This window comes from Pithys albifrons, chromosome 1, assembly GCF_047495875.1.
Source record: "Pithys albifrons albifrons isolate INPA30051 chromosome 1, PitAlb_v1, whole genome shotgun sequence".
Classification (NCBI taxonomy): Eukaryota; Metazoa; Chordata; class Aves; order Passeriformes; family Thamnophilidae; genus Pithys; species Pithys albifrons.
In genome coordinates, this window is record NC_092458.1 from 60,137,690 (window position 1) to 60,162,411 (window position 24,722).

General features: G+C 39.7%; 1 protein-coding gene across 1 annotated transcript; it reads right to left on the reverse strand.

Annotated features, from left to right (window-relative positions):
* Window positions 1-5,369: 5,369 nt before the first annotated feature.
* On the reverse strand, window positions 5,370-10,140 carry C1H13orf42 (chromosome 1 C13orf42 homolog). The gene is made up of 3 exons (XM_071568389.1): window positions 9,727-10,140; window positions 6,425-6,572; window positions 5,370-5,611 (listed from the first exon to the last, which is right to left on the reverse strand). The coding sequence occupies exons 1-3, from the start codon at window positions 10,138-10,140 to the stop codon at window positions 5,370-5,372; spliced, it is 804 nt and encodes a 267-aa protein (XP_071424490.1).
* Window positions 10,141-24,722: the final 14,582 nt, after the last annotated feature.

The window sequence follows — 24,722 nt, forward strand, 5'->3', positions numbered from 1 at the left end:
TTGACTAACTGAACTGCTTTGGATTAACAATTTCTGGAATAACAGTCTTACAAACCCCAAGAAGCTGGAAAACTCGTATATTGATTTTTCTGGGCCTTCGAAGGAACTCCAGAATCAGGGAGAATCCTTAGCTCAGGCCTATCTCAAGACTGAACTTCTGAATCTTAAAGTCCTCTGCTTATTATTTTTAATCCATCTTTATATTTTCTGTGCCTTAGAGTGCATTAGTTCTGTCAATGACATTACTTTGTCCATTTGTTTCCAGACTCAGAGGCAAGTGGTCACCATCTCAGACATGATTTACTGAGGTCTCAGTGTCCCTTATGATGTCATGGTTATTTATTTCCTAAGGAATAATTTACTATTCCTGGAAGAGTAAACTCATTTAAAGAACTAATGTTAATTGGAAACTGCCAAAAATATGCTTGGGAAATAAGGAACCCAGAAGTGAATAACAGATACACACATTGTCTGTCTGTTGAAGAAGCAGGACAAAACACCTCCCTTTTCCTTTCATCCTCAGTTCTCTTGCTGATCACAGAAATAGAAGGGCTACAGAATAGCTAGGAATGAACTGCCACCATGTGGCCAAGGCACAGTTTTAGCTACCTTTCTAGAAATGTCCTTCAAGAGCTCATGCTCTAAGATATGTGACCAACCCCAGCACTTACTAGTGACATTTTTGTGCTTGATCACACATTTTACATTGGCATCACACATTCAGTGCCTCCCTATCAGCGCCCATAAGCTTGTTGATAAGGTCTTGCTCCCTTCTCAAGCTCACTTTAATAAAAGAGAGGAACACATCACTTTTAATTCCATAATTTTTTTTAATATTTTCTCTAATAGGGTCACCTCCTCTTCTGTGAGGGGTCAGGGTATCATAATCACTGAGTCATTCAGGTGATGTTGCCTGGTCAAGGCTTATAAAAGATGAACAATTTTTTAATATGACAAGCCTGTTAAAAGAAAACTTGTCAGCATGCACTAAATTACCGCTAATCAAATAGCGGATTCTAGCTGCTTCTTCTCAGTCTCGTCTGAAGCAGCTGGGCTCATTTGTTCTGAGAATTCTTTTTTCTACCTGTTAAACTAAAGATAGGTCAAAAGTAATTCCAATGACTTAAAGCACCTTCACTTTTCTTGATCATGGGCGTAATGCAGAGCTACAGGCCCAAAAGGTGGCAAAAGCCTTCTAAACACAGCCTGCTGTGACATGCCAGCTCCTTGCAGCTTTCGTCTCCTTGCAGACCATGTAGAAAAAGCAGACTCTCCTAAATTTACCCAAACAGATCTATGAACTGACCCTACAGTTGTGAAAACCTTGAAGATAACCCCATATGCTAATCTAAGATTTTTAATACACTACATCAACCTGGAGCAGCAGATAACCATGGATGTTTGCTATGCGTTACCTTGAAGGACTTCCTACATGACTCAATGCAGTGCTGACATCTTCTGCCTTCATTGCAACTATGGCAATGCAAGATTCAAACCAGAGCATACATCTTGTCCAGCTGCCAACTTTCCATTAGCTGCCTGTATTTCTTCAGCTTCTGCCAAAGATACTTACTTATTTCAGCTCACTTTCATGCATCATGATTACACTGAGTTGCTCAACATAAAAGGACAAAATCATATTGAATCCTCCAGGACATGATTTCTTCAACACTTCTTCCTCATCTCTTATCAGTTGCTGGATTCATGTACACAATGTCTTTAGTTTCTCAAAGACAGCTGTGGATGTGGTGTCACAGAAATTCATAGCCAGAGCTCCTTCAGAGCAATTGCTCAGCAGTGACACCAGCTAGAGGAACCTGACATATCCCAGTACCTCAGCTGAGCTGGATTTGAAACAACAAAATAAGAGATGCTTCCCTAAAGATCTTGCCTGCTATTCCAATGCACTCTGGGAAAGGGTTGTTAGGGATCAGTGCTGCAGGGACACTCGCACACAGTGGCCTTGATCGATAGAGCTCCTGGTTGATGCACTTCATTACCATGGCCTAGGGGCATGACTGAAAGAGCTCACTAACAATCTCAGAGAAAGATGTAGGTCATACCAAGCTCTGTCAGTCATGAATAATTATTCTGTATGGTTGGCATTGTCAGAACACCTATAGTTGGGGCTTCATTTCTAGGTTGCAATGCCTGAAAATAATTGCATGCTGCAGAAAGGTCATTTAGAGGACGTACCCATAGCAGAGTCCCTTTAGTCTTCGTGCAGAGAGCTCTGACTCCAAAGCCATGAGGGAACAATTCAAAGCAGATGAGGAGCACCTTTGTAGGACAACCAACTACTGGAAACGGTGTGGAAAGCTGCCTAGGGCGAGCTGGTGTTAAGCAGGCACATGGTTGTGTTTTTCAGTGCTGCTGCCCACACTAAAGCCTTCTCTGAGGAGGCAGCTAGCAACAGGGATACAAATGTTTCTCTTTCCTCTCTCCTGCTCCCTTTCTGCTTAACCCTGTTCTAGCATACGTAGCATTAAGACCCTTGAATCCTCAGCTCCCTGTCCCGGAAGAGTGCTTTGAAATGAAGGAGCTGCTCTCTGTAGCTCTGCTGGAGCTCAGCCACATCCAGTGAGCAGCATACAAGGGCTAATATGCTAGAAGTAGAAGGAAGGTGCCTGCATTTATGGGACATGTGATAGAAAATGCTGTCAGCAAAATAAATCAGTTTATTTTACTTGCTTAATTAAAATTTCCTAAGATGATAACTGGCTTGACGGGGCCGTTAAGAAAAGGGGGGAAAAATATCATGGGATTCAAACCAAAATCACAAATCTGATTTCCCCTCTCTGTCTCTTATTCATAAAAGCAAACACAAATTTCACACTGAACAGCGTGAGCTGGACAGCAGGGGGAGAACCCTCACCCTGTCATAGCCAGATGACCAGAGATGCCTCTGTTTTACAAGGACAGACAACAGGTCACAGGAAAGGTCAAACATGCTGAAGCAATCTGATTCTGCACATCACAATGTATTCTTAAAACAATAGCAAAAAGATGAGATATTCCAACCTATAAACCCTTGGCACTATGAATACAAAACACAGCCCAGGGAAGAACAACATTGGAATCTTTTTCTTCTTTCTCTTTCATTAGTATTTTAATTATTAACATGCCTAATTCTGTTATAGATGGTGAGGTTTCCTGTCAGCATGCATCCATGCTGCAGGTACTAGTACCTAAAGGATGCCCACAGACTCAGTAAATGTTCCTCAGCAACTGCAGCATGAGATTCAGCTTGGAGAGGGGTTTTCAGGGTGACACAGTTGCTAAAAAATGTACACATTTGAGTGCTGTCCTCCTTGTCTCACACATACACAGAGCTACAGCCCTGAAGCATGCCAAAATCTTGGGATGTGTTTGGAACATGCTTTGCTCTGGCCATCCCACCTGGCTAAGAGGCCTAAATGATCACATGTCAAAGGCAGAACAGTTTTGAAGACAGTTATAACATTCAGCTCAGGGCATTCAGTACAGTACTGGAGAGGTACAAAGGCAGCAACACGGTATAGAGAATACAAACTATCATGAGAAGCACCAAGAGCAGGAAGACAAAACCTAGACCATAATTTAAACTCTTCTTGAATATACGTCAATTATGTTGGTTAAACTGGTGATTTTCAAGAGGGTACAGACAAAGCAAAGAACAGCAAAACCATATCCAAAATTAAAGCGCTACAAAACCAATTCTTCCCTCCCCTTCACAAATATCACCAGAAAAAGAAGCAAAATGCATTAATCAAACAAGAGATGCCAGCTCTGCATGGAGGACCATATGCTTTTTTGGCACTTTCCTATCTTATGACAGAAAGTGGCCTAGATCAGCTAGTTCTCAGAGGTACTTGCAGCTCATGGCAGAAATGCTCTTTGAGTAACTCAGTCCCAAAGACTAGGAACACAAACAAGCAAGAATTGCCACCTGTCAAATGTTCTGTGTGGTGGGCACAAGGTTTATGGAGGTTTTGGTGTATCAGATGGGCTACATTGATGGCCATTGCTTTAGGAAATTCATCCAAGCCTGTGGATACAAAACCTACTGAATATAGAAACAAGAAACCACTAGCAAATTACCACCTGGTCATACCAGTGCTGCCATGATCCATCTGATACTGTCAAGAACCAACGGAACACCAGATGAAAGAAAAGGGGTAAGCAAAGCCTTGATGCCAAACACCTGAGCAAATTCTTAAGGCAAAGTATTAGCTGGGGGATGTGTCTCAGACTGATTACTGAGATATTAATGGCATTGCACTTTCTGAAGGACCATAGTTAGTATTTCCATAGGGTGCTAGCTCCTTGCCACTTTTTATGCATTTTTACATTACTGGACATCAGTCAAACAGGCAGAGTATGGGTCTTAATAATTCCAAGTATTACATGGAAGACATATCACCCCTCAGATGAATAGGAATGCTTCCAGACTGCGTTCTTCCTAATATATAGTCTTTAATGATGAAGTAGTAGAATTCCAAATATTGGGTATAATCTAAAGCTGATGCAGTGGCTTTGTCTGCAAATTGTCTTCTGCCCTTGAGAACAGCCTTCACTCTAATTTATTCCCAAAGCATTCTTCTCTGAGACATGAAGATTTTCTAGTGTACACTGGGATGTCTAGATTCAGCAGTTGGGTATTAAAATAGATGAAAACTAGCAGGTGGTGTAACCATATGAAAAAAGTTGCATACATTTTTGCATGTAGTGAATCCCTTGATGTATCCAAGAACAGAACCATTTCCAGTAGCAAATAAAGCACAATATAGTTTGTTTTTTTCAAAACACACCAGGGCAATTCCTCAAAACACAAGTTTCTAATTCTGATTACTTCACTGCAGTTCTTTTCTTCTTGTACCACAGCCTGATCACATCTCACTGCTGCTTTATACTGTCGGATCACAGAGTCAATGATGGCACATACAAATTTTCACAAGCAACAGAAGGAGAAAATTCTGCTTCACTGCTCTGAAGTTGGAAACACAGGTGCAAAAGCTCCAATATATTCATTGAATTCCTTGACCTGCTTTGCAGTATTGAAGTCAGAAGAAAAATTACTGCACCAGGCAATCTCTGAATCATTGCTTTCAATGACAGCACTAGAAAAAAGGCTTGTCAAGTTGGAGTTTCCCCCCAAGTTAAGTGATGAAGCAGTACTGTTAGGCACAATAAACTTGATGAGTTAAACCCTGATATGCGTCCAAAGTTGGAATAGACATGGCTTAAAACATGTTCCACACAAAGAATCTTCAGCGACTTTACACACCACTTCTAGAATGTAAGAGATGGATCAGTAGGGGGGGAAAAAAGGCAAGTCTTATGTGCCCTATTTCATATATTCTGTTTTCAGGTGAAGAGGGAATATTCTTTCAACAATCTTTCTTACGTGTTTTAGGCTTAAATTTTAAAGTGCTATATGCCCCTTCCACAGCTTTGGGCAAGTACATGGGGTGTCTTTCCAACCTCTTCCTAGAGCCAGTGGTTCTTCGCTGGCTGTTTCTTTGAGATTGGTTTGCAGTCTTTGCAGTTTGGGCAGTATCTTGTGAGTATCTCCGGGGAGCACGGAGGATCCAATTTGAATGCAAACTGTGTTCACTCGTACTGGTAGCAACTGTAAGGCAGAAAATAATCTGACATTAACAGCTTGACAATGAATTTTTTCTATGCACAGTGAGAAAATAGGGTGCTTGCTGGGTCCTTCCTGGAGGTAATGACAAGAAAACCAACCTTGTTTTACTGTAGGGTATCTCTTAGGACAGGATTCACTTTATCTAGTATTTCAACGCCTGCAGCATAGATGTGTATGTGAGAGCTAGTCCCTTCACACACAGGCCTAGCAAACAGCTAAGCCAACCTGTTTCAGATATTCACCTTAGCCTGAAATAAAGGTGAGAAATATCTATTTCTCTCCACTGATTATATAGGATAGACAAAGACCTCAGATGGGCACATCTTCATTTATTCATCAATCCCATCCATTCTGTTGAAAACATACTGTTATTTAGCCTAATCTCTAAATAAATTCCTTTTTGATTGTTGGAAACAAAACATCCAGTCATTTCCCAGTGAGAAAAAAGAAAAACAAATGAAGAAAAAAAAAGTCTTTATACTTTTTACAGGTGTCCTTGGGGTACAGATGCAAGGGTAGAATTCAGCCTTGAGCAGGGGGCAAGCACTATTACAGTGCTAAAAATGCTACGTTTGCTCTTCTAATGATTGCACATAAAATAGTTGCACCTATTCAACAGGGAACAAGCAATGTATTACCGTAGTTTCACATATTGGGTGCAATGGCCCTACACTGGGAAGGAAAGCAGGAGGATAACTGTGCCCGTTAGATAAACAAACATGATTGTACAATGCCACTCCTCCCTCTATCCTTCACACACCAACCCCTGTAATTTTTGGCTAGTTTATACCGCACCATCAAAATCAACATCCACATTTGGCAGATCCACATCAGGAACTCTCAGCCATCTCTCTGAATCCAGGTCTGCAATGACTGAGTCAAAGAAAGCTATTGCTTCTCTTACATCCGAACTGGACTGCGGGCCTTTTCTCTCCACAGATGCCTGTTGATCAGATCAGGGGGAAAAAAGTTAGCCAAAGGTTGGGCACAGTGACTTCTTAAGGAGAAAACTGTATAAGGAAGATGCAAATATTGTATTTCATCCTGTACTTCACACCATCAGAAAAGAAACACAGGTCCAGACTGCTCCATAGTTTGCAGTCATCAGTGAAAACAGGACAGCAGTCTAACAAACATCCATCTTGTTACAGGCTCAACACCAAACATCTTCCACTTGGGCACTGTGTTATGAAGTCCCTCAGAATCCACGTATCAGGCTATTTAATTGGGTGATTCAGTGATAGATGGGCTTTGTGGCCAAATTTATTCTGCCTACCACTAGGCACCTAATGAGACACACATTAGAAATGTGGTCATGCAGGGTTCCTTCCGTAATTAATGCAGGGTTCCAGTACCTTCAGAAGATGAGTCAGGCCTTAAGTAGGCTGAACCCTCCTTTGCAAGCAGCCCTTTCTCTTGGCTGAAAAGGAATTGTAGGGTAACTTGGTTACTAATTTAAGCATCTTATTAAAATGCTTAGGTTAGTTGAAATGAATCCAGATCTAAATTGCTAAAGTCTTTTTTGAAATGGAAAAGGGAGGTGTGCTCTAAAATATGAGTCATTCAACACTGTGATAATTCCCATAGGAAAGCCACAGAGTTTAAAATTAGGAGCCTGTCTTGATAAAAAAGCAAATGCCTGTCTGTAAAGGCTGAAGCAATCATAAAACCCTGGCTAGAAATTTTGAAGGTCCATATGGGATGAATAATTCCTGCCAGGTTCTACCTAATGCAGGGACATGCATTTTCCTTGCCATTCCAAGTTAGGTGTATTGTCAGGCTGCAATATGAGGTCAGAAAACTGCTACCTTGGATTTCAAACAAGCAAACAAGGGACACATGTATGTCACATCTCTGAAGGACCAGCCTGTTCTCTGTTCTGTGGAGGCAGAGATGAACTGATTCCCCTTCTGACATTATGGGTTGATTGACAACCTCTGAAGTGCTAAAAGATAGCTGCTACCACACATCTACTGAAAATAGTGACTGCTATTATGACTAAGCCCTTATTGGTTAAAAGACATTTTAAAGAAATGACTATGTGCTTTCAGCATCTGACCCACCTCTCTATTCTTTTATCCAACTAGACCCAAGTGACACAGTTTAATCTACGGTTGGCCTAAAGTCCAGGTCACGGGGATCTTTGGATTAAATCTCCATGAGGACAAGGTTGTTTGGACAAATTACCTTCCCGTAAATCATGCAGCAGGTTAGAGAATGAAGTGAATTTCCACTGACAGGTAATTTAAAACAGACAGGTATCTTGGGACAAAACCATTCAAGCCTGGTGGTAAGACAAACCTTGCAATCTGTGAATTTAAAATTTGTAGTTAGGAAGCAGAATATTCTGAATCTTGTAGAAGTCTTCTTGACTGTGACCCTGCCATTTGTGTTGGCAAGAATGACTCATATGGCTGGCATATGTTGCTGATGTCCTTGTCTGTTCCCTAGGGGACGGCTCATGTAGTTAGCGTGCCAGTTAGTACCAGGACTGTTCGTACATAAGAGCTAGCTCACTGCACTAAGGTGACAGCACTCTTAGCCTCAGACTGTGGGAGATTCACTTGTTTGCCAAAACCATGTTAAGCTTTTGACAGTTTTCTTGAGTGAATTCTTAAGTTTTTTCCCAGCCTCCTGGTTCATGGTTTCAGTCCAAGGTTAGTCATGTACTGCTCTGTTACATCACTGCTCAGCTCTTCAGGGAATTGGAATGCTGTAAATCTTCGCTGCCTCAAGACAGTGACAGTGTTCAAAGTCAGTTCACAGACTTTATCTATAGTTTTGGAATTTGTCTCCTGGCACCTGGCATCAGAAGGCCACTCTCCTATCTTTTAGTCATTCTCTTTGGATGTTTCCCTGGTGCTAAATTATGATGTCTTTATAAAAGCTACCTTCTCCAACCCACTGAGCTGAGTTTTGTTTGCTACTAATATTCCTAGCTTCTGAGAGTCACCATTCAAAAACTAGTGACATAAAGCCCAATAAAACCAAATGAAAAATCCCGCTGATCAAATGGGTAGTGGAACAAAATATAAAATTTAGAAATGTACTATCTAGGCCTAAACTCATAAGTTGTCCTAACCCCTTTCATCAAGCAATGCCTGCAACAGAGCTTAGTTGCAGCCATTCTGACATTCTGCTGTGACAGAACACCTAAATATGGCAGTAAAAGTCAGCCTGGCCTAATCGTTAAGTCAGACATACATCCTTTCTTTCCACCATTCCCATTATTACCCAGTTTAAAGAATGGCTGGTTAATCTATGAGTTTGCTGTCAAAGTCTTACTTGTGGTCATGTTAGCTAAACAGATCATCCTACCTGCTGCAGTCCTTTGCTTTGTCCTTGCGGAATCAAGTCTAAAGCCAAAATAACCACTGAACTATCTAGTGACATAGAACCTATAAAATGCAACCATGAGGAAGCTTTTCTTTCTAGGATACATGTAAATAATCTGCAGCAAAGATGACATTCCAGTTTTATTTTTGTGCTATCATTACAGCAAAGAGTGAAGAAATACACTGACTAGAAACGACCCACCAATTTATTAATCAACAGAGAAAGGAATACCTAGGAATTTCTTATGGCCTGCAGCCTACCAGTAGAGCTTGCACTGACCAATTAGAAAAAAAAATATCGTATTTGTTTCATCAAATTTATAATTATTTTGTGCAAGTAATTTTATGTCAATAAAAAGACTGTCAGGATATCTAGGGTTTACTGTACTTGTCAATCACTATCAGCTATAAATAACCATAGTGAAGAATTCTGATGCACTTAAGTAGTCAGAGCTTACTCTTTCCTAACATGCTTTCAGATACTTCTCATACTCTCATAACTCCTTCCTTTTCCTATTTTCACTCCCCCAACCTTATCACCCCTGACTCAAACATAGGCATATACATTTCTTTCCATGACCAGTCTTTCATTCTTAGTTTCCCACTACTCAGAAAAAACCTTGTTATATAGCAACATTTCAAATGCAACACTAAAAAGACAATTTGCTGAAATCAATAAAGCAGAAAAACAACATAGGTCATACAGTTTCAATGATTTTGTGGCTTAACACCAAGCACATGGCAAAAGTTCTTGGAAATTACCTTAGAAGGCTCTTTGGAAGGAAGTGGAATAAATGGCTTCTTTCCAGTTTTGGATGATTTATTGGATGTTGGAGAAGCTGCAGCCATATGCATGGATTTCAAGTTATTGATGTTGTCAAGATATTTTTTCCTCAAGGCTAACAAATCCTGTAGGTACTTCAAGCAGTCCTGAGTCTTAGAGTACATCCAGTCTCTATCTTCCTCTTTTGGCTGAAAACAAGAGTCGATGCTGGTTGTACTCCTGCATTTCTTTAGTGGTTCACTAACTTTTTCCTGCTCACATCCAAGGACATACATAGAAGTGCTGCGGATCAGTCTCACTGCAGAACCTGTGCCATCACAGTAAGGGATGTCCTCTGTCACATTTCTTCGGTGGGAGTTAGGGTGAAAGATAGAATGGATCTTTTTGAACATAGTGTGCCACTTCCTCCCCTTTATAATTTTTCTCTTTCAGCTCCTTAATTTAACACTAGATCTGGCAATCAACAGCCATTACTTTTGCTCTCAGCAGACAAAAAATTTTCCCACTTACTGTAACGAGGAGAAGAAACAAGCCTATGGCTGCACCAATTGCTTTCATTCTAACACATTGTGAAGAGCCTAATAGTAATGCGGGCAGTTAAATGACACCGTGACGCCTGCTCCCGTCAGATCTCGGAAGCTAAGCAGGTCAGCCTCGCTTAGTACTCGGATGGGAGACCTCCTGGGAATACCGGAGGCTGTAGGTTCTAGTCACAAGGACTTCACTGTCACTGTCCAAGCATGCTCAGCTGTGGCAGATTTGAACCTGAGGAGTTAAAGGGTGGGGCCAGTTCTGCGCATGCTGTGCCTCACCTAAAAAATCTACTGCACAGGCTAGAAGGGCACACCCACGTGGGGAGAGCCCTTCCCAAATCTTCGATCGCAAAGCCTAGCCATCAATCAATAGTAATGCAGAAATGTCTTTTCTATTCCATTTGTGTCACTGAAAGAGCTTTGTCCTTTTCTCCGTTTAAGATGTAGTTGAGGAGGTCAAATACCATTGTTTGACCTTTTGGTTGGCGTCTGGTCCCCATAAGAACGATCAGCATCGAGGCAGGAATTCCCGCTTCCCCGCTTCCTCGGCGCTCCTGGGTGCCCCTCGGCTCCTGCTGTCGCCGGCCGGGGGGCGCCGGGCGCTGGCCGTGGTGCTGATCCGCTCCCGCCCGCCACCCCTCATCCGTCCGTCTCCCGACGCGCTGCCCGGTGGGATGCTGCTTTGGAAGAGCTTCTTGAGATCAGCCCCGACAGGGACAAAAGTCTTGAGTGCGGGAGAATAGTTTCTGTCGAGGGGAGTTCAGCTGCTGAAAGAAGCTGCTCTGGGTTTCACCCGGCAGTAACCAGGAGAAGGCTACAGCTACCTGATACCACAGTGCTACTAGGAACAAAGTGGATTCAGATGTCAGGCTCTATTACACTCAATACAAAGATGCCCTGTGTAACAGATTCTGTAAAATAAAACACTCACCCAAAGTACTCCTATGGCAAAATATTGCAGGCAGAAACCTAAGAATTTGTATTTTTCCACAATAGTTCTCTTCCTAGATTGATACATAAACATTTAATACAGTAGGTTTGATGACTAGTTTTTGGCCGAAAGTACTGAGAACATTTGCTATTATTGGCATATTCGAGCATTGCTAGTATTTGTGACTATGGGACAACATAACGTATGCTTTAGAGACAAGTAGCTAGTGAATTTGTACAGTTCTCATAACTAAGACAATCATCAATTATTTAAAATCAAGCAGGAATGCCAAGAATTACCATGTTCAAGAGTTTTCATAATTGATCCTGCCCAAGCATTGAGTGCTTGAGAAAAAGAATTATTTTGAAATCAAATTGATATCACTCTGCAAATTTGTACCAAGCAAATTTCTGCTAATGTCTCTGGAAGTACCAAGTGAAGGCTTAAGCATCCTGAGATCTGTAGGATCTCAACGGGAAAGATAGGTTCTAACATAAATTTGTGCCTAATACCTCAGGAACTCTGATATACTGGTTACTAAACACACACCACAACCATCTTAAAACATGCACTTTGTTGTTTTTACCTATAGCTAAAGTTGAAATGTCCTATAACATAACTAAAAATTGAGGCAAACTAAATTTTTGCCACTTTTTCTGCCTTCTAATATTAGCAATTCCCATAGCAGCTGAAAGCAGCCTAGAGGTTTTTCTGAAATATATTCAGATGCTTGATATCTAGTACTTCTATAGAGGTATTCCATTATTGATTTTCTCCAAAGATCTACTCAATTGCACAGCTAAGTAATAGATGAAGTTGACTTTATGCTAGCACATACTTGTAGAACTATGAAAAACATGAGCTCTCTCCCCAAAATTACCTGAGATGGAGGAAGTTTCTGATCAATACCAGCATAGAATAATAAGAATTCCCATCTACATTTTGTTTTTATTTTCAGAGCCAAAGGTTTCAAGGGGGTATTAATGTACAGTCCTGAGAAAGTAAGGTAAATATCTGGCATAGTCATTCTAGACAATTTGTTTACTAAGTTCAGAAAATGTGACTGTTCCAGAATCACCCCAATAAAAATTTACTTAGATTTGCTACACAGGATACTGGTCTTTGTTTATAGATACGATACAATACCAGTGAGCCTCAGAGAGGCACTCTAAGTGACCTCATAGTCAGAAAATCTGTAATTCAAGCAAATCAGTGATAGCCCAAGAAATTACTGATAAAGGCTTGTGTCTATAAGTTCAATAGGAACTTCACGGATAAAATTCCTATAGTATCAGACATCGCCTTTCAACAGCAGATTGATTTATAAACTCATCTGGACTTACAAAGAGCTACAAGGTAAAGAAAAAAACCAGAACCAACCAACCAGCGGAAAAAAACCCCAAAATTCTGTTGATGAAACCACAGAAGAAGACACATCTGTGAAGGGTAAATCTGAGCATATACACTGGGATTTGAAAATATTTTGTATCAGCCATAGATTTTCCTATCCTGCTTCAACTAAATACTTAAAACATATGCTGACATCTCACTAATTTAAAAAAAGAAAAGAAAAGAAAAGAAAAGAAAAGAAAAGAAAAGAAAAGAAAAGAAAAGAAAAGAAAAGAAAAGAAAAGAAAAGAAAAGAAAAGAAAAGAAAAGAGAAAAGAAAAAAGAAAAAAGCTTTCGGGCTCTAAAGAGAGTTCTCAATTTCAAACATGTAAATTTCCAATTTTTTAAAAGGCTTGCTGGGCCACATTCATTCTGTGCCAATATATGTGTCATTCCCATTGTTAAAGGTGATGTTAAAATAAGGAACTATAATAAATGCATGAAACAATACAGTAACTGCTTTATATGCTACAATTTCGTTTGAAGTGATAAAGGGTTATTTACAATTATTTCAGACATGAATATTTTATTCTGTGTTTTGGTTATGGGCAGTGAGACAATCTTCTTCTCCTAACATAAAAACTAATATTAATTTGTTTTCTTCAGAGAATCTACTGTAATTTAAATAGCTCCATGGATTTAGAAAGTTACAGGGAAAAAGAATGGATATACTCTACTGTGTTTTGTGAGAAGAGGAATGCCCAACATATTTTTACGATATTTTCCTATAAGGCATTTACATTAAAACATGTTTCCTGAGTAGTGCTTCATTTATTTATAGTCAAATGTTGGTCCCCATGTACCTCTGAGTGTCCCAGTTCAAGTAAATAACAGGGCAATTGTAATTCAGCCACCACCACAGAGCACAGGCCTCCTCCACTGTGTTACTGCTGTGGACTGAATATGCTGTTGTTGTCTAAGATGGCTGGTAATTAAAAATGAGAGTCTTACTTAAGAACAATTTCCTTCTGCACAGACATTCATCAAATGGCAAATTTGCTTGAAGAAGAAAATATAGTCTGTTAATTCAAAGTTCCAAATTTATGGACAGCTATTATATAAATAAAGATCTCTCAAAACAGGAACTTGTGAGAAGCAGATCAAATAGACCACACTAATCAAATAGACAACACTAAATATTTAATGGCATCTAAGATTACTAACTTTGACAAGGCAATGCTCACACCTTGCTTGTTCTCCTGGCTACTTGAATCTGACTTCATTTACTCAACATTTTTTATTTAAGGTTGGCTTTTTCCCTCTCTATTACCTCTTTCAACATTTCTGAATTTTCTGTAGCTAGCAGAGTGATCTAAATTCTGTGGACCAACACCCAATCAATCACAAAACTGCTTCTGTTGTTTAGCCATGGCATTCTGTCAACTCCTGAGCCATGATGACTGGAAAGGAAAACAAAGTTAGAAAATCCAGTATACATGTTTTGTTTAACTAAATTAACTATCAGTTGAAAAAAAAAACATGAAATCAAATTTATAGATTAACATATTTAAGTTTTTCTGACAATAACGTTTTCATCAAAATGCATTATCTCCAGAATAACATGACAACATGCATACAATTTCTATACGTGATAGTTACATTTCACCCAAGTGACTGATAAAAAGGGCTGTCAAATCATCCTTGAAAAAAAGTAAGGTTCTGATGTCAAAGAATAAAACTTCTGACAAACTGTAGATGACCAGGTACTCTTTTTCTGTCATAAAGCTGTTGTATCATATAACTTAGGATAATACATTTTATTATATTTTAAAAATTAAAATAAAACCACTTCCTTTGCTTTTAGAGGAAAAAAAATCCACACATGAAACATGTGAGTGGAAAGTAAAGTTATTGAGAGTTGTATTATTTAATCCACAAACTAGATCACAGTTGTTGGTCTCCGCTGAATTCCACTACATCTATATAGCTGTATAAAAAGTAGGTTGTTTGGAGAGAGTTAACTGAGAGAGTCCAAAACAGAGGAAAACAGAGCAAACAATTCATCACAGCAGGCATCAACAATCTGCTCCCTAGGCCCTTACTATTTCATATATTCCCTTGACATTCTGCAAAGACACACAGATGCACACAGACACACAAAAATACACAATCTCCTAAATATTTCAGAGAAAATCAACAAATGCAGGAATGCTGATACCACAGCTCAACACTAAAAAAAAAAGCATTGCAAGATTTTATACCTGCATATTGTAGTTGTCATGAAACTTAATGTTTCAAAGATCACGCATACTTGAATATATCAGATGGTGGTACATTCCAAAATTGTACATCATGTGCAGAATGTCGGTGCTTTTGGAGGGTGGAAGGAAACATCCAGTATTAGAGGTGCAATACCACAGGTTCCACTGCGCAGGCTCGAAGGGCACACCCCCACCTGGGGAGAGCCCTTCCCAAATCTTCGTTCGCGAAGTTTGGCCATACAGACAGACAGATCACAGGTTCCAAATTTTCATTGAGTAAAAGGGAAGATGGAAGAACAACGGACCTTATTATAAAGCAAAGAAGAATTCTCAAAAATGGTTATTTTTTCTCTTTCAGCCCATGCAGGTAATAGTCTGGAGGAGTTCTGCCACCCCAAAACTGCAATCAGCAACTGCTTGGTATTATTCCTCTTTCAGAAATTTCTCAAAGTATGAGAAAGAAAACCAATTCTGATATCTTGCACTTGAAATATCTATGATTATGCTCTGAGGCATTAAACTGCAAAAATCATTTTATCAAAAATGAAGATAAAGATTTTTGTTTGAGCTGATTTAGATGTAAATGCAATGAAATCCCTGTGTCATGCCCACACCAGATTTAATGTTGATCTTGTTTTTTAAGTGTACATGCTTAAGTAATGTCAGACAACGCTGACCTGCAGAACCAGCTGAGTGAGAACAATGAGTCTCCTATCTGAGGATGAATTCAATTTTTTGTAAATCTGGAGCATCATCTTTCCATCTGATCTAAATTTTAATCTAAGTGTTTCCATTTGACTTAGAACCCACATATTCTCCATAAATTTTCACCACATGAAAAAACTCATTAATTGAACAGGTTTTGTTGCAGCATAAGCACAGACTGTGACTAACAAAAGCAGTGACTGCATTCCTATCAGGCATGAGAAAATAAAGAAATGCCATTCATATACAGAGAAATGCACAGGAAATAATTACACAAATAAGATATCAGTACCTATTATTATTATTATTATTATTATTGTTATTATTATTATTATTATTATTATTATTATTATTAGTGGTGGTGTTGGTGTTGTTTTGTTTGTTTGTTTGTTTGTTTTATCCTGGCATCACTGTTAAGAAAAGTTTTGTGTACACTCTGTGACAAAGCAATAAGATGCTCTGTAGGGAAACATGCCCCTCTTTAGAGCTATGTCTACAGCTGTTGTCTGGCAGCATTTTCAGAGGGTGAAAGGTTACCGCACTTATCCCCTGCTGTATTTAGCCTCCCCTTTCCCTTTTGTTTCCTCAAACAACCCTGCTATCATTAAAAACTCCATCTCTGTGACAAGCTTGACAAGGGAACTTTGTCTTGTCTTCTGTCACACAGGGTCAAGGGACAATCAGTTGGTCTTGCTTGTTTCATTGGAAGAACTCATGTCCATTTAGTGGAAACTCTGTTAGGACCTTTCAGGGCTTTGCTAGTCTTTGTTGAATTAGATATTGTCTCGCCTCTTGAGTTCTTTGTTCCCAAGATTGCTGAAGAATTATTTTAATGTCTAGCTTGTTGCCTGTCACATCCATCACCCATTGACAAAGTCTTTGGCTGGCAACTGTGATAAATACCCCTTCATGATAGCTCAATGAGGAATGGGTGTTGCAAGCAGCAGTTTTTTAAATTAGTGTACAGAAGGCAAACATTTAAATGACCTGTCTGTCTTGATCTTTAACTGGATCATCTGTTTCTCATTCCAATTAAATTCTAATACATTATTATCCTTCCCACAAAGGACGCCCATAGGAGGATTCATAAAAGCGGACAGTTTGGATCTTCTGATAGGTCACAGAGTTGGCGGATCATATCAGTCATACCCAGGCAAGACCCATTCACAATACCTACACACTTTTTTGTAGGCACTCTTGGATCCATACTTTCCATTTTTGTCGTCTTTCTTCTCTGCTAACCCAATAAAACATGGCAATGGCTAATTTAAGTGGAGAAGTAAAGAAGGAGCAGTTTAATTGGGATATCTGTGAAAGAGAGACTCAGTACAAGTAAGGTATTATATGAGCACTGGGTAGGATGGAAAGAGAGGAGAAATACATCTTGAGCACTTCCCAAAAGTGGGGGGTTTTTTAGCAAGTTAACTTTTTTCTGCTTAGATCACTGTGTCTCCAGTGAAAAATGTATCTGTACATAGCCTAAAACACAGTGGTCCTGTCCTGCCCCTGCCTCTGCTGCCATGACATAATTAATAAAAGGGGATTATTGTGTTTCCTGCACGCTTCTTGAACATATCTCAGTACATCTCCTTTGGCACCTGCAGAAGTGCTTTCCAAATGAAGGAACTCTGGCCATACTAAGGGATACAAGAGCCAGTTAGGACCCTTTCAGCAAGTAGCAGCTCCACCTGTGATGACACCCTACAAGAACTGAATCCTGCCATATCATCACTACTATGAGTGTACACCACTAGCCATCCGCTGCAACAACTGATGCTATCACTCCATGCACTGTCAGAATGGAAAAGGTTTTACTGATAACAAGTAGCTCCCTGAAGGGAAACAACCCAAAAGAGACATGATAATTATTAACTAGATTGGGTAGGAGCAGTTTTTGTCACCTCAGAGTGATCAGGAAAGAAGCAGGAGAAACCAGAGTCCATGTTGTTCTTGCTCGTTTGCCAGATTTAACAGAAAATGTGGTTACTCTTCCTCTACTATCATCCCACCTACCTCCCTCCACTACCCTTGTAATGCAGCCCTGCCAGTCTGTATTCAGCAAGACAGGCTTAAAGGACTGGGGAAAGGGAAGATGTGGCTACACAACTTTGCTTACCACTTTCAAGCTAGACTTCAAAGAGCATTGCCCCTTTACACACTGTGAACAGTAAAATCATACACACAGATGTGGTTATTTGCAGGGGCAAAGAGAGTTCATTTAGATTCTCTGAGGAATTTTCAGTCAATTAACACCATCTTCCATAGTAGCTGACCAATGGTGTGGGATCTAAATATGAGGGGGAAAAAATATCAATCTAAAGCAGTGGCTGCACAGAAGCTGCAAACAGACTTGCTGCCAGCCTGCTGGGCCCTGGGTAGCTGCTTCTAAGATATCTAGATTCAAAAAGCCTGCATGAGGCCCTTTGGTAACTGGAGGTGTCCCTGGTATAAATATTGTTCGCAGTGAGCTCATATCTGAGATGGCTTACCAATAATACTGAAGTAAGACAAAAATAAATAAACCTTTATCTACTCATGTTCTTAAAGCAACCTAAAGAGTCTTAGGAACGGTAGCTGACTGAGATTTCAGTCAGGTCAGAAAAAACACTGAGATATTGGCACAGGTGGGCACATATGGTGAAACACATTTGCAGCTTAGCAAAGTGTTTCCAGTAACCTACAAAACAAAATAACACTTTCCAGGCTAAGCTACTCTTTAAATTTACAAACCTTTCAAGTCAGCTTAAGCTGTGCTCAAAGAAACATGAAGATGTATGTATGTGCCCTGAAATAAGGCAGAACACACCTTTGACCCAAGATGGACAACATCCAGAGGTGCTAAGGACGTTTTTCTCTGAGGTCAGGCTAGAGGGAGTGAAACTAGGTTAAGTGAAACAGAAGGAAATATTTATGTGAACTCTGGTGAACTGCAATAGCTGAGTCTTGCAGGCCTGTAATCTGAGCATCAGCGCAAACTGAAAGGGACCATCAAGACAGAAAGTACCTGAAGCAGCCAGCATTCCTCTTGTGACTTTTTTCTAAAACTATTATTCAGAAAAAGTATCTCCAGGAAACTGTGGTAGTTACAGAAATGCACTGGCCAAAATAACATATCAGAGAGCGGCCAGAGCTGGCAGCAAGCAAAGGTCACTGCATTTCTGAGCCAAAACACAGTCAGCAAGGTCTTCATGGAAGATCTTTAACACATTCATCAGAGATAAGCAGATACAAGAGGAACATCCAGAAGAATTTGCTGCAATGGAAATGAACTGCAATCTATCATCTATAATTCTTCCTGCATAAAAAGAAATCCAATTGTCTGAAAACATGAGGCAGCAGAAACTGAGTTGATATTTCAATTTAATTCACTTCATTCACCTTATTGACTTCAACAGTATGCAGAACACTATCTTTTATCACTCAAGTGTCACTGTTCTTCATTTTTTTGCACAGTGAATATGGTTATGGTTATTGATGTGCTTATGAAATATGCACTTAGATTAGTCCACAGTGTGCCTGGATGTGTGCCTCTGGATACCAGGAATTGTTCTGTGATGACTGGGTGAGGGGTTTTTTTGAAGGGGGGGAGGTTTGAGGTGGAGTCAGGGGGAAAAGAGGTAGGCTAATTTTGCAAAAACAAGCTCCGTAAGGTCACAGACATGTTTCTTTACAGAGTTTTCTGCTGTTATGGAGCCTAAAATAGCATTATATTTTCCAAGAAGTGCTTTATTTGTTCTGTTTTGTTGGCATATCCTTGCAGAAGCAATTATCAGCCATTCTAAACCATGCGAGAGAAAAAAGATTATGAGGGGCTTGACAGGATGATCATGACCTGGAAGGTGTTCTCCTCACTATACATGACTCACACTTTTTTTTCCCCTGAAGAATGAAAACTGAAAATCCAGGTTGCTGTGCAGAGGCCAGGTTTTGTTTTCTGCCATGCCTCAGGCTGTGGGTCGGGTACACGGCTCATGCAGTACCTGGCCTACTGCCAGAACATATGCAGAATGTTCTGCCTGGCTTTAAGTAAAAGATAATGCCCACCCCACAGAACTGTATTCCCTTCTTGCCTAAATTAAACTTTTTGTCCCAGACTTAGGAGATGTTAGGAGATGTTGAGGGCTTTCCGGCTTTTTTCATGACCTCAGTTACCTACGGTTTGGAACAAGAAGGAGAATGCTTAATAAGGCCATCCTCATTCCAAGGTCTGCTCCTTTTGCACCTTCTAGTTTTACCACTAGATGGAAGCCTTGGCTTCCAGAGTTACTGTGTTAGATTCCTGACCATGTAATTGCACACAATGAGCTTCTCAGTGAGCTGCTTTTTTCCCACACTAAGTCAGACAATGAGGTAACAATTCACTGGGCTCAGGCATTTTTGTAGCTCAATATTTCACACACAGAGGGTATAGAACTGTATAAACCTCTAAGGTGTGGTGGTATTATTAGATGCAACTGTAGAGATTACTACAGATTTATCTTTACTAGTGATATGAAGCCAGACTGGATTGGCCATGGATAAGCAAACGGAAGAAAGCAAAGTCACTGCTTCCCACCAGTCTCAGCACAGGAGGTCGTTACCAGTGACTGAGCTCCCCAGTCCCGCACCTGAAGTCCCAGGACATAACATAAACTCTGCTTTGAGTTTCCCACATTTCTGGTTGCAAGCAGCACAGAAATTAAGAGTGAGTTTTCCACTGTTGATATAAGAAATTAGTCATCAAATGTTTCTTATAAATTAATATTTTCTATATCTTATTTCTGAACAGCTCAATGTGAGTTTTTATGTTCAGGAATCAAGGTGTTTAGGATGGATGGCTCTCATGGGATCATTCTCTGACTGAGGAAGTAGCTCTCAGTAATGAAATATGAACTGCTGAATACTCACAATTATGAACTCAGAATTTGCTTTTGAAGAAAACTCATGGCTAACAGCCAATATCAATGAGATCAATGGGAAATAGTTCTGCTCCCATGTGCCAAGTCAGATGCTCAGAACTCGATTGTTTTAGAAGACATCAAATTAATTTCAACACTTAGACAAAGCAAACAGAAAACACAGTTTATAGAAATCTGTGTAGTCAGAAGACTGTGAAAAAAATTCTGATACTCATGTATTGTTAGTCCTTTTATAAGTCTATATAAAGCATCTTGTTTCTTGCTCTTCAATTTTTATTTTAATAAAAGTGCAAACATCTGATTTAATCATGTTGTTTTTCTCTGTGGTAGTTCTCACACACTGTACCACAGCTGTTACTTCTGATTTACACACATTCACAGTAGTCAAGGATTTGCTATACACCAGCACAGATCAGTACAGATTAGGAAAAACCATCTATGTATTTGCTTTCATAATAAAATAATCCATTTACAAATTAATTGTGTGTCACACTGACTTCAGAACCAACACTCTTATGGCCCTCACAAGCAGGTCTTGGGCTCTGCTTGGGATTAGAATTGTGCTGTCATTACTCCAGGTGTTATTAATTCCTTCAGTTGAAGTCAATATCTTCTATAGTCCGATTTGGTTTCAATGGTTATCTTTTTTTGTGGGTTGAGGCAGAAAGGGGAAGAATTACCATCTTTGTGAAGCAATCGCATTTTAATAAGTAATACTGTTGCTTATTACAAGGAGAATGCCTTATATGTGTGAGCTAGACCACAGCATATGATTGTTATCTCAGTGGGACAAACTACTCAGAGTTTAAAGGTAGGGTGTCTAAATTTCAAAAAGACCCTGAAAAAACTACTTTTCCTGGAAAATTGTTTGTCTGGTATAACCACAGATAACAGTGAAGATTATTGCAATTCAGAGGGATGAAAAATATTGGACTTGGGCACTGTTTCTTTGCATATAAATCCCCATTCACACCTTGTGGAGCATATAACATGAGTGACAGGATGGTCCTGCATCAGCTGGAGTTTCTGGCTAAGCTTGCCTGAACTTGAGCACTACAGGAGGATGATAGTCCGAACTAATAATATTCAGCTTGTATCCATTTTTAATGTGGTAACAATAAAAGGAAGAAGCTATAGCTGAATGGAAAAAACGGAAAAGAATCCAAAGCACTAACTGATAGGAATCATGAGTAGCTGCACTACCAGAAAACACTTTGAATTAATTTCTGAAACTGAATGCTCTTCAGGTTGCAGTGTCTCTATACGAAGTGCTATTTACTCCAAAGCCATTTGGAGGAAAAAAGCAAAAGACTTATTGGTAACAGTATCAGTATCAAATGAAGGACAATATCGCTGTATTTCATCACTGACTTTTGTGGCAGGAATTGCACTAATTGAATGGAAAACTGTAAATAATAAATATGTAATGAGCTTATATAAATAGCACCTTTTTGTCATACTAATCATTTTCAGGTTTTTGTGATTTGCAGATGCCTCACATTTTGCAAATGAAACATGCACATAGAATGAAAGCTGCTACATGGAAAGAGGTGAAAATGCCAGTTTGATGACTATAATTTGAATTCATAATTTATGTCAGTTTTATTTTAATCTGTAGTTATAACACAGTCACGTGAACATTCATTTGATGGGCCAAATTGCTTATTTTTTTTCTTCTATTTATAAGCCAGCTGCTGCCTAGACATGCACCAAATTCAGTAGATTCACAATCTGTTCCTTAATCTAATTACTAATAAAGGTGTCTACAGAACACTTTTTTGTATTGCTCAGTTTTACAAAGTTTAATGCAGTTTTACCAGTCAGAGATATAAGTTAAAGGCTTCACTGGTTCCAATGTCTGATACAATTAGGTTAATGGCATGAAGCCACTGGAGTGTGGGAATGCAGGCAGACTGCTCTGTGCCCAGGAGTCAGAGACATGGTCATATTTGCCCTTGCTGTCAAAGAGAAGAGAATAGCAATGACGACAGTTGCTGGAAGGATCTTTCTAGAAATAAAAATTGTCAGGCTCTCCTTGTATTCTCATGCCCATAGGCAGTTGTCCTACAAAAGCGCTCCCACTTCCTAGAAATTTCAGGAGGATTTTCTGGGCATGGATAGAAACTTTTCACAAAACAAACAAACAAACAAACAAACAAAACAAAAACCAAACAAAAACAAACAAACAAAAACCAAAAAGCAAAGCAAACCAAACAAACAAAACCCCCAAAACAAACAAACAAAAAGCCCAAGCAATTTGGTCTAATGAAAGACATGAAATGCTGTGCTCCTCGTGTATGAGTCCTTCCTTATGTAGGCAAAAGCATGAGACCATAAGGAGAGATCAGAATGAGGTCTTTCTGCAAGTGAGAAATCCCTTCAAATACCCTTCAAACCCTGGAAAAGTCCCTAATTTGTTAAACTGCTGGCAGCATTTTCCTAAATTTGGGAGTTTTCTCCCCCAGTTTCTTCCTGCTCCTCATCTCCATTTTTGTGGAGATTTTTCTTAGTTTCTATCAGGCTCCTTCCAAACTGTGTTTTAAGTCAGCTGTAACAAAGTCAATACTAGAATGACAGGGTAACTGTCCTCCCTGGCCATTGTTCTGGCTGTATAATGGTTTACCTCACTCACCCTTCAGGTTTGTGATAAAGATCAAAATTGCCAAGTATGGTGTCACATCTATGCACTCCTGTCATAACTGTTTCTCTTCTACAGAGGTGTAGATGCAGGCACTTTACACCTTGAACAATACCCTCTGTCATGTGGACTTGGCTGTGGATTATATGGAAATTTTTACTAAGTGTTACTGAGACAGAGCCTGAAATATATATATATACATATATATATATATGTGTGTGTGTGTGTGTGTATGTATACATATGTATATATATATACACTCAAAGCCTATTTTCATGAGGGTAATCAGATTTCAGCTATTTATAGACTGGTTCTAGATTTTTCTTTTCCCCACAGGGGAAAAAATACTCTCAGTCATAAACCTGTTCTTGCGTGATGAGAAGAGGAGGTGACAAGGGGGGACTAGAACACACAAAGCAGAATATGAGGAATATCCTCATCAGTGAGAGGGATGATCTCCATATGACCACTCATGCAAGGGTCAAATTCTGATTTCTCCCTGGCACTGAGGGCCAGATTATCCAGTCTGTTAGGGATGTGATACACTGCATAACCACAAAAAAATTTCAGTCAGAGCCTTAAAGGAGCTAGAAATGTCACAGAGAACACCTTAATGTAAACCTGCCCTGGTTTCAGCTGGAAGAGAGTTAATTTTTTTCACAGAAGTTCTGTGAAGGTGGAAGGAATGTATCTGGATATTACACTGCTCAGGACATTACACTGCTCAGGACCCAAAGCAGTCTGTGCTCACCTGACACTGCACTCAGTTTCACAAACCTTGTTTCAGATGCACTCTTACATGACTTCAGTGAGCATTATTTAGGACTTGAACTGGTAAGCCCACATGGCTTGGGAGTGTCCCCAATAGCTAAGGAATCTCAGCTCCATTCCCTGGAACAGACATACCTTCCAACATCTTCCTTTCACAGAAATAGATGGAAAGATGTCAGACAAGGACCTCTGTCAGCACCACAGGAGTGGAGGTCGCATTAAGGACATTTAATTGTAAAGTGGGAAAGGAAGCACTTAACAGCGTTTTAGTACACAGGCTTAGGATCCCACTGACAAAAGCTAGAGTGCATTTCTAATGCTCTACAAGTAGTCCTAATCTTCTCTTCCCCATACATATCTTCAAAGCAGGGGAAAAAGGAGTCCATCATCTAAAGAGAGATAGTCTTAACAGAAAATAGCTCTTGAACTGCTGTAAGTTCAATGCCTCCAGGAGTTCTGATGCACACTAGAGATTTTGTTGTTAAATGAAATTCAGATAACACCAGTAGCACCTGATCACACCACATCTGCTTTCTTTGCAGTTGCTTTCTATCTCCCCTGGCCACCCTGTGGACCTGATTGGAGACCCATGAAGATAATAGAAGTGAGAGTAGGAACAGTATACATACAGCTCAGCATCCCAACAAACTGCTTCTTTGGTCATTCTCATTTAGATCTGAATTATGTGAATTTTCTGCTTCAGGGCACAAAATCCAGCTTGCAGGTACATACATGGGCTATTGATCCCACTAAGTCTAAGAGGTGAAATTAGTTGTTTAAGATACCACCTCCTTGCAAAAAGCATGCTGCCTAGTACTTGGAAGGGAACAAATTCCTCTGGAGGTGACTCGGAGGACCTATTTCTCTTCCCTGACTTTAAAGAAAGTCCAGAGGGGTAAGTTTCCCAG